General features: G+C 37.3%; 1 protein-coding gene across 16 annotated transcripts in view; it reads right to left on the bottom strand.

Moving 5' to 3' along the window:
• The window catches only part of CAPS2 (calcyphosine 2), a 31,163-nt gene extending 13,385 nt beyond the window's left edge, over positions 1–17,778 (bottom strand). For 6 of the 16 annotated variants that reach the window (XM_057429423.1, XM_057429424.1, XM_057429426.1 and 3 more), the window contains exons 1-9: positions 17,365–17,383; positions 15,988–16,094; positions 13,586–13,632; positions 12,255–12,300; positions 12,012–12,128; positions 8,716–8,889; positions 6,252–6,374; positions 2,630–2,697; positions 126–245 (exon numbers count right to left, since the gene is read on the bottom strand). In XM_057429423.1, coding sequence (XP_057285406.1) covers positions 126–245; positions 2,630–2,697; positions 6,252–6,374; positions 8,716–8,889; positions 12,012–12,128; positions 12,255–12,300; positions 13,586–13,632; positions 15,988–16,065 — 773 coding nt within the window. In that variant the 5' untranslated portion in view covers positions 16,066–16,094; positions 17,365–17,383. Of the gene's footprint in view, positions 1–125; positions 246–2,629; positions 2,698–6,251; positions 6,375–8,715; positions 8,890–9,684; positions 9,962–12,011; positions 12,129–12,254; positions 12,301–13,585; positions 13,633–15,302; positions 15,341–15,987; positions 16,095–17,364; positions 17,384–17,689 lie in introns of those variants that run through there. The other 10 variants (XM_057429428.1, XM_057429429.1, XM_057429425.1 and 7 more) reach the window with 10 other exon arrangements.
• Between the last annotated feature and the right edge of the window lie 1,157 nt (positions 17,779–18,935).

Below are 18,935 nucleotides of genomic sequence, written 5' to 3'. Positions count from 1 at the left end.
AAAGGCATCACATGGAGCTGGTGATCCAAGCCAGAAACAAAACACCTGGAAAAGCAAACAGACTTTTCAGAGCCCAGATCAGTAAAAAATACAGCAGGAAATGTATTTTGCTAGAGAAAACTTACTTTGTTTCATGCAGTGTTCTCTTTCTAAGACACATCGGTGCTGTCCCAGTTCGAAGAAGTCCTTGAGCTTCCTTGTAAACATCAGCAGGCATGGACTGCTCTGGATCACTTATAACAGCTCTGACCAGAAAGAGCAGGGAGAAGCCTCTGACTATTAGTAAGTTTGTATTTCAGAACTTATATATTCTTACTCAAGAAGGCAAAAAAAAAAAACAAAAACAAAACACAAGAATAACACTGCAATAAAATCTTGGGAGTTATCCATTAAGCTTGCATAAATTTGTGGGCGTATTTTTTTGTTCTTACCAATTCTGAGGTCTATTGCTCTAAATCAATTATATCCAATAATATTCTATATAGTAACTTCACATAGATATATGTGTTATTTAAAGTATATTTTAGATATGTATATAGAAAACCAAATCTTGGTGTTACACAAGGTGTTCTTTTCCTCACTTCCACTATTTATGTAAATATTCCACCAATGACATTCTTTATCCATGTGTCCCTCCAAGATCAGTGACAGCAGATTTTGTCTGGCAGCAGATTACTAGTACTGGCCAGTGACATCATCCAACAAAAACATTGACACTTCCTCTCACAAAGTCCTGCCCACACTCCCACTAAGCAGAAAATATATAGATTCATTGGTTTCTGAGTATTTTGATATTCTCTGTATCAATTTAATAAGTTAACAAAAGAAGACATCCTTTAAAAAGAAATTAGATTCTTACATTTCTTGATTGAAATAGTTCATAGAACAAAACAGTAATTTTGCACTGCTAATACAGCCTCAGAAACTTGCTCTCTGATCTATGGAGATCCATCTCCGTACACATCAGTTACACTGATTTAACTGTGACATTGGCTCTACTAAAAAGAATAATGGAAAAAAAAAAAAATCAAAACACCTTTGTGTTTCCTTTAATAGATTCTTTTCATGCAACAGTTTTGAACTAATCTTCTCCGATTAACATCCTGCTCTCAGATACCAATTTGTTTGGCAGTACTGGCACAGTTATATTTGGAACATAAACAGAGAGGTTTCTTAAATTAAAAGATCATCCTGATGCAGCTGCAGCACTCCTGAATATTGTTTTGACATTGACAGCAGAAGGGTTCAGAATAGCAGAAGGAATGCATGGGAAAAAGTAAGGCAAAGTAGCTGAAGGAGGTTAAGCACAGAATGAACATCCGTGATCCAAGATGCACAAACTGGTATGTTTAATCCAAAGAAGAACTGAAACACTTCAACACAACCAGCACATTTTTAAGATAACGCTGGTACTCATCTAATTCAAATCAACTGCTTTACCTATACCTTTGTAGAGATATGGGACAAGCATTTCTTTGAAAGTTGGGGACTTCTGCACTGAACATTTCCATATTTTAAATCCTGCTACATTGTCACTTGGAATTTAATGTTGTGTTTCATGACAATCTTGTTTCTTTAGGCAGTTTTCTTCAAATCTCAGTTTTTAAATAGTGTAAAAAAACATTAACAGACTTTTAAACAGTATAGGCCATTTAAACTGCAGTTGAAATGATAATGAAAAAATAAAATGGTGAAGTGCAACAATATTTCAACCTTGAAGTCTTAAGATCTGATCTTAACAATTAACATCAGTACAGATGACTAGAGAGATTGTAAATAAGCACATGATGCAACATACTGTAGACCTACCCACAGATAATTTTTATCAAGGGTAAGGTAACATGAAATTGATTTAAACTATCCTGCACCATCCTATATTGCTGTAAACAGACAACTTGGATAAAACCCTGAATTGCTAAAGCATGCTTAAAAATGAGAAGTTTATGGGAATAATAATAATCATAAAGATAATAATAAAAAAAGATGTTTTTACTATACTCATCTTTACTTCTAAGTCACTTTTTTTTCTCCTTAACATATAAAGGGATCTTTATGCATGGAAGCAAATGTTTTATTGGAGCTAGAGGGATAGCAATGAAGAGCGTCTTCCTACACAACCCTGATGAACTTGATTCGTCATTGTGCCTTTTTTCCCCACCTGCTCAACATTGCTGTAATACTCCTTTATGCTTCAGTGATGTTGCGTCAATATTAATAAAGGAATATTAATAAAGGTAAGATTTTTAGAGAAGGCAATAAATACTGAAGAAGTGTAATTTTTAACAGCAGGCATCTATATATTTTGCAGGGGTGCAAGAGGGTTATTTCTGAGAACTAGTGCTATTGTAAAGCCCTTAAATTAGATTCAGGTATGAAATTAAAAACTATTCTCAGAAAAAAATGAACTTACACTTAGCACTTTAAACTGATATTTTTATACATAGCACTTTACACTGATATTTTAGTTAAAAAGACCTTTCACTTACAGAATTTTTGCAGATAACAACACTACATAGAGTGCGTAAGACTTTGAACAAGATGATCAAAACAGCTCTTAAGCAAGAAAATCCACACAGATGCAAATTCTTCTGTAGGGAAAACTGAAACATTATATTATAAATTCACTTACCTAGATAACTGATCCACCATCACTTGTTCTATCACAGCCTGTTTTCTCCTTTCTGCAGCAACATCCTCCTGCAATGAAAAACTGACTGAGAGCAAATGACAATTCAAATAGTGAATTACCCTTTAAGATAGAATTCAGACATCACAATTTCACCCAGTATCACAATTAATCTTTTTCCCCATATTTTTAAGTTTTATTTGCATAACAACTAGACAATAATATCTGCTACATGCTCAAATTGTCATACTTAGTTATCACTAAATACAAGAATTCTAGTATTTCTGTTGACAAACAGAAATGAATTCTGTAAGTATAACAGAGCATAAGGAAACTTGCACTGTTCCAGGTTTCATGTTTGATACAGTTTCCAACTCAGAGAATAAAACTTTACCTCGAGCAATACTTAGTCAAAAAATTCTTTTAAAATTTAGTCTCAAGGCCCAGTTTTTATTTGCTGCATGCCACAATAATTTTCTGCTGAAACAGGCCAATCCTGACGGGAAAGGGATTTAACATGATATTATTATTTTTGTTAGAGTAACACTGAACCATAACTTTTTGTCATTCACTATAAAGTGCTCATGTGTTGATCATAATTTGTTTCACAGAAAGAGAAACCAAAGCGCAGCTCCAGGACTGCATGGAGACCACTGGAAACCAGCAGGCCCCAGCATCTCTCTTCATTTTATCTTCCAGATTTCTGAACCTTTTCACTGCACTTAAATTTGCCTCTTTAAAAAAAAAAATATATATATATAATATGAGAATACAGAGATATTGTTGGGGTTTATGCAACCTTTTTGACAACTCTGTAGGTATTCTGAATATAAAAAATTATGATATTTTCCTGATCTGTTATTTTTTTCCACATAATTCTTGTGTGCCAACCAAATTCTAGATAGATCAAGCCTTTTCATGGCTGAAGAAGACTGAAAGTTGGTTCCAAGATACGAAGTAACTGCACGGGATAATCCCTAACTCTACAGAGATGTCTTGGGCACAATTCATAACCTTCAAGTAAATATTGTTTGGCACTACCCAAAGAAACAAACAAAAAGCCAAACCAAACCCCTCAAATAAACACCAGACCAGCTGGTGTTTATTCCAAACTGATTTTAAGCCTTAAAAGATTTCTGAATTGTAAGAGACAGGAGGCTTTTTAGTTTGCTTTCACATTTAACTTTTGTACCTATCAGAACTACAGGGTTCTTACATCCTGAGTTAATCTTTGCCCATTAACTGTCATAACAGTTGTTTTAAAAAGCATTATGTAAAGGAGGATGCAATAATAATACAGAGCAACGTTTGTTAAAACATAACATATTCCATGGACTCTGGCTTAGAGAGCCAAACATGCTAGCATGCTGAAAGAAACCTGCATTTAAAAATAAAGAAACCTTACACCTTGATTTTCAGTTGAATTCTAGGTCACTAGATGTACTCGTCCATGGAACATCTTCCATTCAGCTCTTAGACAAAAGCTCTACTGTCAATTTACAATATTGCTGAGGTAAACATTGAACTTGCAGCAGCTCTTTCCGGTTAAAAAGTAGTAACTCTTGTTCACAAAATACAATTCAGAGAAAACCAATCTTCTTCCCCCAAAACCTACTTTTATTATATATAGCATCTATTGGCATTGACACATTTACTATAATCTGTCTTGAATAAAGGGAACTTTCATCCCAAACTACAGAAAACTTAAGAGATCTTCAACATTAAAGTTTTCTGCAATGATTACAGTAAAAGGAAATGTTAACATTGTGTATTCTTAGGCAAATTTTTAAAGCACCTTAAAATCAAATGCCAACGACTGAGGCAACATACACCCAATGGAATTAATACATATGCTGTTACTGCTTCTGACTTTCTCCATTACTCCTATCACTAGCAGAAGCTTGAACCTGAGAAAACCTAAGAGAAGCTCCTAGAAAGAGTCAGACAGCCTGCGCAACCATGAATGCTAATCAGTAACAAAAGGTCTTCTAAAGGTCCCAGTGACACATTGCTCAGATACCTGCTGGCTTCCTTTTAAAGCACCTGTTGCGGTCCTGCACTGCTCCCTTTCTCAGTGTTTTCTGCTTATTTGATTTAACATTAAGTAGTTACCCTAATGATACTTCAGAATTTTTTCAATTATCTTCACCTTATAGTCTCAATTTTTAAATTTATTCTAAAAGTAACAAACATGAGGTTCCTCAAGTTCTTCATGAAAGTGCTTTCTGAAAAGATTTTTTGTTTACCATGAAAATGAACAGTGAACTCAGTAATTCAATATGCCAAATAAATGCTTGCAATGATTCAAAATGCAGTGCATAGTGATGAGCAAACAGAATAAATAAGAATTATTATTTACTTTTACAATCTCATATAATTTCTCATGGCTTAGTATTCCATGAGAAAGTTAGAATGCTGTGTTCAACTATACCGTCAAAAACCAGTTATAAAAGCCATCACTGCACATTCAAATACTGAACCATGCAATATCAAATCTCAAGGTTCTTCATCATTATAAATTATTCAAAATTCAAAGCTTAGCCTTAAATAGGGGAGACTCCTATTGTCCAGTCCTAAAAAAAAGTGAAAAACATGTCTACGTAAGAAATTAAAGAAATATATTGGGTATGCCTATTTAATTTTTAAATCCCTTCTACATGGGCAAGTGAAGCCATACTTGGTTCCAGTTTTCAGGGCTCCCTCCTTCCCAAGATCAATAAGAATGAGAAGAACCTGGAAAGGATCTGACAAGAGGATCAGAGCCAAAGCAACTGAAAGGACAGGCTAAGGGAGCTTGGGTTTGTTTAGTTTGTAGAAGCAGCAGCTATGAGGCATTCTGAAAAAACATCTACAACCAAAGGGAAGCTACAATGAACACAGAAGCAAATGTTTTCTGACACTGGCAGTGTAACAGAGAGCAAAGGTTACACACTGAGCCTTGGGAGGCTTATATGGATAATAAAAAGGAAGAACTTCTTCATAAGCAAAATATTGTATCACAGGAAGATGTTGCCTAGAGATATTGCAGAAACTCCATCCTTGCAGTTTCCATCCAAACCTGTGGCTGACCCAGTCTAACATCATCAGCAGAGCCCATATAGCTTTAAAAGCCAGTTCTCATCGCATACTCCATTTCAGGAGTTAATGAGGGAAAACATCCCGTTTACTCTAGAAACGAGTCAGAGTAAGAGCTGATGGAATCCACAGATCATGGAATACAGGCTGAGGTACAAGCTACACACCAGAGGAAATGTAGCACTACTTAGGTTCACTCAACTCACAGTTAATCTTAGTCGTATGTATATTTTTTTATTCATAATTTGCATTCTTATTTATATACATTATATAAGTGTATATAAGTGTATATAAGTGTATATAAGTGTATATAAGTGTATATAAGTGTATAATTGCATAAAATACAAGCATTGCAGGTAAGATCAAAAAAATTGCTCACTGGACTGCTCAGTTCAGCTCCCATTGAAGCAAATGTTTAAACTACCATGATTTCAGTGGGTTAAATTATATACTAAGACCAAATCACCAAGGGCCTAACTTCAGTTGAACATCTGGGAAGTCATTCTAGAAATCTAGACAGTACCAGCATAATACCAGCCAAAACACTTACAGCTTCGGATTTCCGTATACTGTGCAGCATCTTATAGGGCTTGCTTGTATAGCACTGTTGCAGGAGAGCTTTCTCATCAAGAGCTGTAAGATCATCATTATGTCCGTCTTTAAGCTGTGTACCCTACACAAAAATACAAGCTTCTCATACATCGAATTTAGTTAAATGTAAGAAAAATCCACACACATTTTCCTCAACAACTTATTTAAAAGGTTTTTTTTATTTAAAAGTTGATTTTCTTTCTTTCCGTCTACTTCTTGCCAATTAGAAAAAGGTTTTTTTAATGTCTAGCTTTCTACAGAAACTGAACTCATAAATCTTGCTTTCTAGTCTTTCCTTATACCTTTTGAATACTTACCAACTATCAACCATACTGAAATAATAAAGATCTCAATAATACTGTGTTTGTACAAACCTTGTGAAAAATCCGCAGCAAGTCAGAGAAGGTAGACTGTTAACACCTCCCTGAGGAAGGCGAGAGCTCATCCACTCTGTTCTGTTCAAGAGCCAAAAGAAACTGACTGGTTCTATGATTTGCCATCATGCATATAGATCAAAGTTCACCATTGCAAAGATGCTGCTTTCTGACCAACAAAAAAATTAAATACAGTCTAGACAGGGAAAAGCCAAAGCTGAACTGAGTCTAACAGACTTGTAAATCAGTCTGAGGGGATTATGAAAATCTCTCCTACATGGAGGATTGTTAAGAAAACTGGCACATGAGACTGTTTACTGAAGTCAGAAAGAAGGGAACACAGGAAAGAACTCACACCAGTAGGTTTTGTTAGCTATGCTCCTCTAAGAGCAACTTTTCTTCTCTGAAAAGAAGCTATTACAAGTTCCACTAATCAGATAAAATAGTAATTACCTTGAAATGTAAAGAGATTTTGATTTATTAATTTAATCAGGTAGTGCTAACATCTAACTCAGAAAATCACTGTGATAGACATTACAATAAAGTCTGTCATTAAAAAATGACACTAATGGTTTCTAGTATTTTTCTGGAACCCAAAATCATCAGAATAAGCAGTCCTGCTTTTTCTCTCACATTAAACACTTGCCACCTATTTCTTCAGTTTCAGATTAATTTGGCCACTCCTGTACATATCCTTTTGATGGGTTTGTAGTACATAACATAAAGCAGTCACTCCTTAGAAAATAGACAATGGGACAGTGTCAGACTGGTACGGAGGAATTGAATTATTAATCAAAAAGGTAATACTACAACAAATCCCCAGAACCGTCAATTTTAGCTGCCACCAAACACAAAAAAAGAAAAGAAAAAGCAGAACTTCTTTTTCCATTTGACTCGTTTACTCACAGAATGTTTACTTATAGGTACTTGCTTTTATTTGAACACTAGAAGCATGACTATAAGAGGAGAAGGCTCCTTTAAAACTATGAATCAACAATACATGCAAAACATTAACAACAATACCTGAAACAATCTTTGTCTTACACAAGACCTTTCCTTTTCATTCTACTGAACATTAAGCAAATAAAAATCAGTAAACTTGCTATTCCTCACAACCCTTTTCTCTGAAAAGCAACAAGCACAATATGTTCCTTCAACATTTACGTATTTAACTTTTCGTTAAGATTCTTAAAATGGTCATCTACCCTCAGCGCTGAACAGCATTCAGCCAGCGCTCACAAGTGTTTCTTGTCTTTCCTCTTTCCTTATACCTACAATATCCTGCTCTCTCCAATCACCCTTTCCCATTCTGTTTTCCAAAACAAGAAGAAAGTTGGGATTTTTTTCATCCCTTTGTTTTCCAGTTTCTTGCCACTGATCTTCCCTTGTTTGCATCTTAGTTTTAACTTAAAAACACAAAAGAAACCTAGCAGAATTAATACAGCTTGCAGTCCAACTGTGCTGGATTTTTCACAGTGCCAAAGCAAAAAGTACAGATAATATCTTTATTTTAACCCCATATTCCTTTCCATTTTCAGTCAGTAGTTCTCTAAGTTACAGACTACATCTTTCAGTTCTTTTTTAAGTTCCATATTCAGTCATAATTGAATAGAATAATAATTAATATACTTCTACATTTAAAAAAATAAAAAAGCTTAAATGCATTTCTATATTTGGAAATAACATTTTGTCAAGATCTTCCTGCTGTCTTTCATCTTCTTAGATGGCAAACTCTTTCCTATCAATCATGCTAATCTTCATGCTCAGGCTAGAGATACACTGAGGGCAAATGTTACATTTCTTAACAGAGAATACACGCATACTTAGATTATCAGAGCACCTCAGTTTCTCACTCTGGAACAACTGAAACAACCTTCCTATATTTTATTTCCTACTCAACATTAGATGCTGAAATTATATTTTTTATTTCTTTACAATAAAAACACGGAAGAAATTAATCATGCACACATGCAAACCTCTCTAAACACTGTAATGAAATACCAATGTACATTTGCTATTTAAAAATTAAATTGCTTCTTTGCCAGCTACCTTTATTGAAGCTTCTGGACACTGGAGGAGGTAATTTTTCTTTTCTGCAGTTCTCTGAGAATACTGCTTATATTCTTCCTTCATATCTGCTTCATACTGCTGATACTTCAGTTTATATCTGTCTGTTGTGGATAGCAGATTTTCTGGTATTGTCTTCTGCTCCAAAACAGAATGCTAAAGTGAAAAAAAAATAATAATCAATAATAAAAGCCTCTGGTTTATCTATTGAATAAGAACAGCATTATAATGATTCCCATCCAGTATAACTTCTGAAACTTCTTGACACTCTGCTTCATATAAATAAAAAATGGAAATGGGACTCCATATTCAGGCTTAATTTTCATAAAGTTCTTCATATTCTGCCATTTTTAATCTAGAAAGGACACACCTAAATGGGTTTATATCACATTTAAAGAGAGAAGCAAAGATTCAGTGGTCCTGTCCTACAATATAATGTTACAGACTACAAAAATGGGAATTCTGACATTTGATTTTTTAAGGCTGAAAATGGGCTGATGGATTTTTTCAATCTGAAGTTCTAATTCTTGGATGGCAGATGAGTGTTAGTACTCGGAATTCCTCCCCTAGGACATCATGAGCTGACAAGGCTAAGTACCTTCCTAACTTTATGTCCACTTCGGTGCTCTACACAAGGGAGGCTGGATCAGTAGGAACAGCAGCAATGACAGAAGGCCAAGACTCCATTATTCTTTCTCTCCCTAGATAACTAACATATTCCTCAACGCTAACAAAACTAAGATGGTCTTACCTAGCATCTCATCTTGCAACAACAGTATAACAGTCCTGTTCTAGAAAACCATTTCGCAAAACCTCAGATTTGTGTTCTTGAAAAGGCAGCTTTCTCTTTCAAAAGAGGATCCACATCCCTTCACTGGTTAATTCCTGAATGGTAAGAGTATGCCTAAATTATTCTTCAAAAAGTGACCTATTTTGGGAAGATTTACTTACATAGTCTGTTATTGAAGAAGCTGGAATATATCTTGCTAAAGGAATGCTCATCAGGGCCCCAGAAGCAAGCAATGCAGAAAGAAAGGCCACTCAGAGGGATGTGTTAAAATATCTTAGGACTACTTGAAAATCTTCTCCACAAAAAATAAAGAGGGAAGTCAGGCAAAATGAGAGAGTGAAGAAGAGCAAAAGAGGGTAAGTGAACAGAAGACACATTCCTGCATATTCAGCATTTCACTATTTAAGGCATAACGAAGCAGAAAGGAAGCAAGAAGAGATAAAGCAGAGAAGAAAGGGAGAAAGAGCCTAAGAAACAGACAAAGCCATACCAACCTTTCATTACCCTTCCTGAAGGCAGACAGAATTATACATATGAACTTTGTATTAAAAAAAAAAAAAAAAAAAGGTAAAGCAGGCAGTGAAATTACAGGCATACAGACCTAAAAAGAGGATAGCAACTCAAGCATGTCTCCACTGCACGTCTGCAATGCAGTACAGAGGAAATTAACCTATCCCTAATTACATGTTTTCAGAAACACCTTATGACATGTATAAATACCTATGTTGAGCACAAAGATATTCTGAGATATTCTGAGGATATCTTTGTCCATTATTTAAAAAGAAAACAAAAAGAAAAAAAAAAACACAAAAACCAAATCAAACAAACAAAACCCCATACTTAACCAATTTAGTTTTTATGTAAATACCATTCTTATTTTTTTAATATTGAAAAACCACTTGGCTATACAGGGAAACATATAGAATTATGACCTTGGCAGATTCACCTTGAGCTTGAGCCAGTTTGGAATACTGCCTTGTTGCTATATTAATCGTTTCAAGGGGCATAGGTTATGTACAAATTAATTAATAATTGTTTTTCCCTCTAGCTACAATTCTGTTTTAAACACACTTATTACAGGATTTCTTAGGCTTATGTACATTAAATATTTTTGAAATAACAGATTTTTTTAACAGTGTTTTCCAATTCTCCCAAAAGGAGATAACATTGTTAAGTTCAGGTATATCCTGCATGCTAACCAAATAAAAACATACAGCTAGTAGTAAGATTTTTACCATGATTATTTATATTATATATATTATATATATTATATATTATATATAAGTAATATATTATATATAAGGTATTTATATATTATATATAAGGTATTTATACGTATAGAATCACAGAATAGTTAGGGTTGTAAAGGACCCTAAGATCATCTAGTTCCAACACCCCTGCCATGGGCAGGGATGCCTCACCTTAGACCCATGTCACCCAAGGATCTGTCCAGCCTGGCCTTGAACGCTTCCAGGGATGAAGAATTTACCATTTCTTTGGGTAACCCCTTCCAGTATCTCATCACCCTCACAGTAAAGATCTTCTTCCTTATATCTAACCTGAACTTCCCCTGTTTAACTTTAAACCCATTACCCCTTGTTCTATAGCTATAGTCCCTGATGAAGAGTCCCTCTCAGAGCTGTACTGAACTATAAACCAGAGTGTTAGCATATGAACTACTGATTTCCCTTATAAAGCACCTAAGATTAGCGGTGATTAAGTTTCTTAGTCATCCAGGGGAAAAATATGCTGATATGTGAACAAGAAATTTTAACAATAAAAATGATGCAACAGATTGGCTATAATGCCAAAGTTAACATCATAGTTCTGTTTTAAAGATGAGACTTCAGAAAAAGCCATTAAGAAATGGCTGTCTGTAACTCCAAAAGTTTCATTTCACCAAAAGTAACTATTCTTCCATAGGAATAATACTTACTGTTTGTAAACTTGGGTTTTGTCTTCAATCATACACTTACTCACTACTATCCATCTTAACTTTATTATTTTTGTAAGTTTCACTTTGTTTAGAAAGACAAACCAAAGCTACATGCTACCTCAAAAGTATTATATTTTTCAGTTGCTTTGACAAACTGTTCATAAACGTGACTATTAATATATCTCTTCAAATATGAGCACAGTGAAAAGGATGAGCATATCAACCAACAAAGAAGAGCTAAGTTACATAATAAAATGGAATTTTTAAAATATTCTAGAAGCTTCTCAGTAAAAAGTACTTTTCCAAAAATATTTTGGACCAATAGCACTTGGAGATACAAGTTTAGCCATAAGGAAAAAAAAAAAAAGACAACTTGAGTAAGAAAGCTAAGCATATTTTTCTAAATTACTGTTATAGGGGCTCTGAGCAGCCTGGTCCAGTGGCAAGAGACCCTGCCCATGGCAGGTGGGTTGAAACTAAATGATCTTTAAGGTCCCTTCCAACCCAAACCATGCTATGATATTTTAAAGATATTTGTAGTGACAGAATGACCTGTTGAGCCTGATAATGCTGTGTATATGGCTTTTGTAATATTCTCCAATCTGAAGATGAATCCAGAGGGCATGCATGAAGATAACTTCCACTGTATGGTACGTAAGAGTCCCCATCCTAAAATTACAGAAAACAAAAAAGACAAGCAATCATAATTGTTTTATATTCAGAGTGCTATTTTTATAAACTCCCACAACACACAAATTCTAAAAAGTATTCAAGACAGAAGTAATTCATAATTACCTCTTCATCAGAATCTCTCAGCCTCCCTAGATCTAGGCATGGCACCCTGCAGGAAGTTAAAACTATTTTAATAGCAATACATTCTCTTATTTTTCAATTACAGTAAAAGCAAACTACCTTCTAGTTACTGTTAGTAGCTCCTTCTAAAAAAATTTCACAGCTATGAACAGTTTCACTACAACTAGAGATGGCATACTCAGCAAATTCCTATTAGCCCCTCTTGCTTCAGCACCAGAACTCGCCACTGAGCTTTTCCTCTTTACCAGTTTCAGAGTACCCTGGCAGCCAAAAAGGGCCCCTACAAAGCCTTTCTTCACTCCCAGCATGGCCACCTTGGCTTCTCTTCACTCCCCAACAGGAGCTGCTGCAACAAGATCATAAATCAGGGATTCCTTATTGATTCAACAGGACCATAAATCTTGTCTTCCACAGCAGGCCTGTGTCAACATCCCTCTATAATCAGTCAACAGAGGCAGCAGAGGAGCAATAGATCCTTGGGATGAAAACCTTCTGAACTTTTTGTAAGAGATTAACACAATGGAAGCCAACTATACTTCAGTATTGTATTCTTAAAGTAATCAAAACATCCCCAACTCACCAAAGCATCTCTGTGCCTTCTGCCTTTACTCCAGGTATACCCTGTAGTACCATGCATACTTTTTTTTTTCTTTAATTTTACCACCAGTATTTCCAAACAACCCTACTGTAACAATATTACTTCTTGGAATAAAAGAGCTCTTTAATTTCCAGTCTTTTCTGTTTATAGAATGACTGAGAGTACACAGAAATTGATGTTCAATATGAACAATCCAAGGTCATGGTCACACATACTTGTAAAATAATGTAAAAAGTTACTTTGGCTGTAAGGCATTCTAGTAAATGGAAAAACTAAACTGTCAAACATAGTCCTTGGAGTAGCAGATGTTGCTAGTCTGAAGAAGTCACTTAAATTTTATAAGCACTGTACAAAATTTTCCACTGCTTGTAAAACCCTTCATAACAGTTGCTCTGTAATTTATACTGTAATACCTGCAAAAAAGGTCAAGGTTTTTCTCCTTTTGCAGACTACTACATTAGAATATTCAAGAAAGACTAAGTATAAATGTGAAAGCTCCGAGTACAACTCAACTATAAAGCTCAAAGAAATGTAAATCAACTTTATTCCAATGTAAATAATGCATCAAATATTCTACTCTAAATATAAATCATAGAAAACAAGCCTATGATGACAAATTTCGTGGAACACCAAGTTGCATATCAATACAAATGCAAATGCATTGTGTTAATAACGCAGAATTAAACAAACTGATCAGAAACAGAGGCAGACTTACTCTGGTGGGCGAGGACCACGAGTAGCCCGTGTATCTGGTCTCCAGCCCTAAAAGAAAGCCACATTAACTACATACCTGTGGGGATCAGGTTTAAAATATATAGCTCTCTGTTTCAATTTCCCCTGGAATATTTAAAACCAGTGCTTCAAAGTATCTGACATATTTAACTGAGGTGCTACCAACAAAAGGACAAAACAAAAACTTTCCATCGAAAGTTGATTCTTATGCACCATGAGACTAAAAGGTTGAATATTCATCATGACAGAAAGATTTCCAGCCATTAAGAATCCAGATATCATCCACAGCAGCTATTAATAATGCATTTAAAATAACCTATGTTCCTGAGGCTTTGTGCAATCATCACTCACGAGGTTTTACCTCACTTTGTCCTTGCTGGCTGGGAGGAAACCCCTCAGCCAACCTTTACACCAAAACTATAATACCAACAGCCAGCTGGCTCCCAAGGAGCTAGCTCAGACCCCAAAGAAGACCTCACGTCTGGTGTATCACCCCAGTTTCGTATGGCAGCACACGATGGTGACTAGGCAGCTTCTGTATTCGCACTGTTTATTTTGCATGGCTGTGTACCATATCGCCCTCCAAACTGAAATGAGCAACAATATGGCAAGAGAAAAGACAAGCCAAAGCTCCATTTACTCCACTATAGCTTTCTGCAGAGAAGACAACAGCAAATCCCTAAGGAAGACTGTTTGACTTGGATAAGGACACAGTAACAATTCCCCTAGCTGGCGTCCCAGTCTGAAAAAAAAAAAAATATGTGGTTCAGGCATATTCTGAACCAGGGCCATTATCTTTATTTTCACACTCTTCAGCTCAGAGATCTCAGCATCACAGTCTGAAATGAGCAGGCATCCTGTTTCCAGCGGTTCCCTAAGTCCTTTCACGATTTGAGAACAGCCACAAAACTGTAACTCCTTTCTTGCCACACACCCTTGTAAGCCCGCTCCTGAAAAAGAAGTTCACAGTTCAGCAACAGTACTCTCTAATGTCTTCAAAAAAAAGGGGGATTTAAAAACAGTAGTTCCTCCCCAGTAAGGTCTCGCACAATAAATATCCCCACCTTGTGGTCAAGTATGTAAAAACCCCTTAAGAGAGCTAACACAAGACTAAAAGCAATGGATTAAATCACAAGTCTATATATTTTTTGTACCATTTCAACTGTGATAAGATAAATAACATACCACATTCTAGATGTTAAAGTCTTAAGGTAATTCCTTTTCCAGAAGTCATCAAATCAGGAAGAAAGCAAACAAAAATCATCCTGGACTGTCCAAATTTACAGGGTCAAGCACACAGTTTCTACCTAATTTTTATCTGTGATTTATTTTTGCAAGCTAACAAGAATCCCATGGACTAGGGAGTCTAAATTTGGAAACTGAGGGGGGCAAGAAAGAGAAGACAAAAGGGATGGGAGATTAGAGAAAAACGGACATTCCTTTTCTTTTACAACCTATACTAAATGCCTCAAAATGTTCTTGTCATTCACAGGAATTTCATTCTTAAAAGACTGGTTAAGAGGTAACATTATAACATTGATGTGATATCATTTACAAAAGCTCCTTTTTCATTCTAAAGCAAACATGAACAAACATAAAAGGAAAAGGGCAACTTGGCAGTCAAACTCCAAGAATTCCTAATGGGGTCACCCAGCAAATAAGGAAGTTAAATGGGTGCTTGGGGGCTGAAGGAAGATTACCAATTAACTTTACTTCATGGACATAAGGTACACACTATCTGTGAGAAAAATCAACTAACAATATTAATATTTACCTTGGCTAAAATAAAAACAGTGGCCCTCAGAATCCAAGATCACATTCAGGCTTTCAAGTTAGACCGAAAGCTTCTGCTATAGTGACCTTGTGAGGTTAAAATGTACTTCGAAACATAGACTATTAGGAATACCTGGAAAACAAAATTCCCCTTCAGACTGAATACAGAGCACTGGGATTCATTTTACACATCAATCTGAAACCATGCCTTTTGCAATTATGTTTTGGGGGTTGCTTTACTTTAGCGCTGTCTTGTAAAATAAAAACAGATGAACCTGTTGCCAACTTCACCAACAGCCTGAGATAGCACACGGTACAGGATCAAGTCTGTTGCTCTAAATTGGACGCATTAGTTTGTTTCCAAGTTCTCCACATCCCAGTCAAGTACCCAGAATATCAGTTTTTATAAGGCAGCTGTTTTAATTAGCAATTCTCACCTTCATTCGAGAAGCTGTCATGATAAACTATTTCTTGACAAAAGTAATTTCGTTAAAAGCTTCCTTCTCCACAGGATGCATTATAGCATCAAACTAAGAACCTTCTGAAGTATGTTTAAAATATTTGTTAAGATGTCAAAGAAGGAAAACAACCACAAGCCTTCTGTTAACACACCTGATATTTCTTCCCCCTCGTTGACAGCTGAACCTGCCTTTGAGGGGATGCAGCAACTCCTTTAACTTCCAAATCCATCCAAAGCCAATGAACAACTTCAGAATAAACTGAAAAACAGAAAAGGCTACTGAGAAAATCATGTACTTTTTATATAATTACTTCTGCAAAAAAAAAAATCCTATTATTGCATTAGAAGGAGCGGGTCTGTCACCGATGATTTGGGTGAAGTGTTTGTCAAGCTGTGAAATGTTGCTGGCTTTCCTTTTTCACCACCTCTTAACTTCAGTCTTTCTTTACTAATGCTTAACCAGATTCCTGTTCAGTTTTACATCTTTGCATTGTGAAATACGAACTCACTCCTCTAAATGAGTTAACAAGTTTCTATTGAGGGACAAAGCCAATAAAGCAAAAGCAACAGCGTTGGGCGCATGACCGTAGCCAGAGGCACAACTAATTAGTATTTGTTACGGGTTTATATACTTTCCCTATTGCATTAGTCTTATACATATTCATAATTTCTGTGTATAGGCGGGGAATATTATAACTAGCTCCAGGAACTTATTATCATAAGTCTCCTCCTCTTGCGCACTGCTCTCTGGTGATTGGGGGCAGGGGTCTTGAGGATGCAGTAAGCAGTCTTCCTCTTGTAAGTAGGGGTCTTCAAGATGAAGTAAGCAGTCTTCCTCACAGTGTACTTTTCACCTTTGGCACAGTTGGACGCCCCAGTAATCACACAACTAGCTGAAACCAGCCATACCTGTAATTCTTCTGATAACTAGCAGAGATTTAAAACAGTGTGACCTTCCTGCAAAATTTATTGCAGGATGGGCAGGCAAGGAGTATCCCAAACTAGCAGATTTTGGGAGGCTCTGTCTCTAACTGATAAGTAGAAGGATGGTGTAAAATAATTCATTCATGTTTAGTGGGGCCACTAAATCCTGTTATCTCACCACAGACTTACAACACAAACATTGTTCTTTAAAGTTAAAGACACTTTAGAAGACTAGTGTGAAACAATTAACTCATGTTTACTGGGGCCACTAAATTCCGGACTTACAACATAAACATTGTTCTCTTTCTGCAACCTAACTTAAGCTAAAAAAGTGCTTTACCCCTATGTTTTCCAGGCACTAGCTTTTCTTATATCAAGTCCCTGCCCCTCTTTCTTTTACCTTTACAAATTCTTTTGCTATGTGACTCCGTTTTGCTCAAGAGTTCTAGCCCTTTTTAACTTGTCTAATCTTGTGTCTTTATCGAGCTTTGTTTCTGTTATTGTAAACTCGTACAGTTATATCCACATAACCACACCTATGACTTGCGAAAGCCAATACATTTACGCGTTTATCACAGCATCGTTTAACTCCCTCTTTCCCTTACCCTTCTTGATAACTTCCCATACCAGCAGTCCTAACTTGTTACCCCTTGACAACATCAAACCTCTTTCACTCTTGGCTGACAGCTGCTGCCTGGCTCTCAGCTGCACCGTGCATTTTGAGGTATTTTCAGGAAGAGGTAAGGGCCCTCCTGGAGCACAGCCGGCCTCCAAGAGCTCCAAGCAACATTTTATCAATATGCCATCTCCTGCTCTGATGGTTTCTCCTTCCACCCAGCCAGTTTTGAACCAAAAATCATTTAATTCCTAGAAACCAGACACTCTGTTTTCAAGTCACCATCCACACTTTCTGACCACGTTTCTACTTACGGAGCAGGTTTACCTCCCAAGAATCCTTTCCTTTAGCAAGCCGAAGGGCCTACTTGGATCAGAGACGGCCAACCTGCCGGCCTTCCATCCAAACCCCCTCTCTCAGGGCACTTAAAACCAGGAGCCGACGACTTCTCAGGACCTCACAGGTCTCAGCGAGAGGCAGTATCCTCCCCGCTGAAGGCACAGGGGGCAGAGAGCGTTGCTGCGCTAAACGGTTAACGCGCTGAAGTAGCTTTACCACAAACAGCACTGTACGAGCCAGCTATAGGGAAGCCATGTACTCTCCCAGGAGCGCATGGGGGCTGAACGAAGGGGAGACCCGCAGCGCTGGCGGAGCACGGCCGGGTCCCGGAGGGGTCTCACCGCTGGGCCACGCATGGCGGACGGGAATGGCCTGCCCCACGCCCATGCGTCTCCATGGTAACCGCGCCTGTCACGCACCCTCCCCGCGACCTGTTGTCACGTTGCGGCAGCCCCGCCCGCGGGGCACTGCCGGGTACCGCGGCGCGGAGGGGCCAGTCCCGCCCGGGCTTAGCACCCGAATATCGCAAAACACCGCCATAGCCGAGCGGCGAGGCTGGCTGACAGGACCCCTCCGGAGGAAATGCCCGGCCCCAGCATCCTTCCAGCGCACACCGGCCGTGCCCCGGCCGGCAGAGCTCCGCAGCACCCGCCAGGGAGACTAAGCTCTTGTGCGCTGCACAGGTCCGTGTGCTGCGCAGATCCAGACAGCTGAAAGCAGAGATTTCAAACTAGCAGCAAAAGGGCTCACGGTGAACGGCTACAGACCTGGGTCAGAAATCCAGCCATTACCCCAAAGTAGCTTGAGACCTCATAGGCAAGGGCTTCCAGTAGCAGCAGCATAATTCTGTCCAATTGTATCCATTCTGTCCTGGGGAAAACTATCACCTCTGGAGAAACCCTAGCTTTCTGGTAAATCAGTTTTCCCAAATTAGTTTTGCAGTAAGTGAGATGTTGCCTAATACACTGACGCTAATGATGTATTTCTGGATACTGTTACTTCAAAGAACATGTGATCCATTTGTAAAACCAATGATGTACCATGCTCCTGCACCTGAATGAGCAATTCATTCCGTTTCAGTGAGTGGCACAGTAACAGGTTTGGTGCATTTCCTACATTAAAACAAATCCATGTTGTTTTCCTTTAAGAACAAAGATAGCAAGAGGCATTGCAACTAGCCTACTTAAAAGCTATGCAATTATAAACCCGAAAATATAACAG

Source organism: Pezoporus wallicus, unplaced genomic scaffold, assembly GCF_028554395.1.
Source record: "Pezoporus wallicus isolate ANWC-B61680 ecotype Strahan unplaced genomic scaffold, APGP_CSIRO_Pwel_v1 contig_5069, whole genome shotgun sequence".
Classification (NCBI taxonomy): Eukaryota; Metazoa; Chordata; class Aves; order Psittaciformes; family Psittacidae; genus Pezoporus; species Pezoporus wallicus.
Note: the sequence above shows the minus strand (reverse complement) of the source record. Positions and strands in the feature narration are given on the sequence as shown.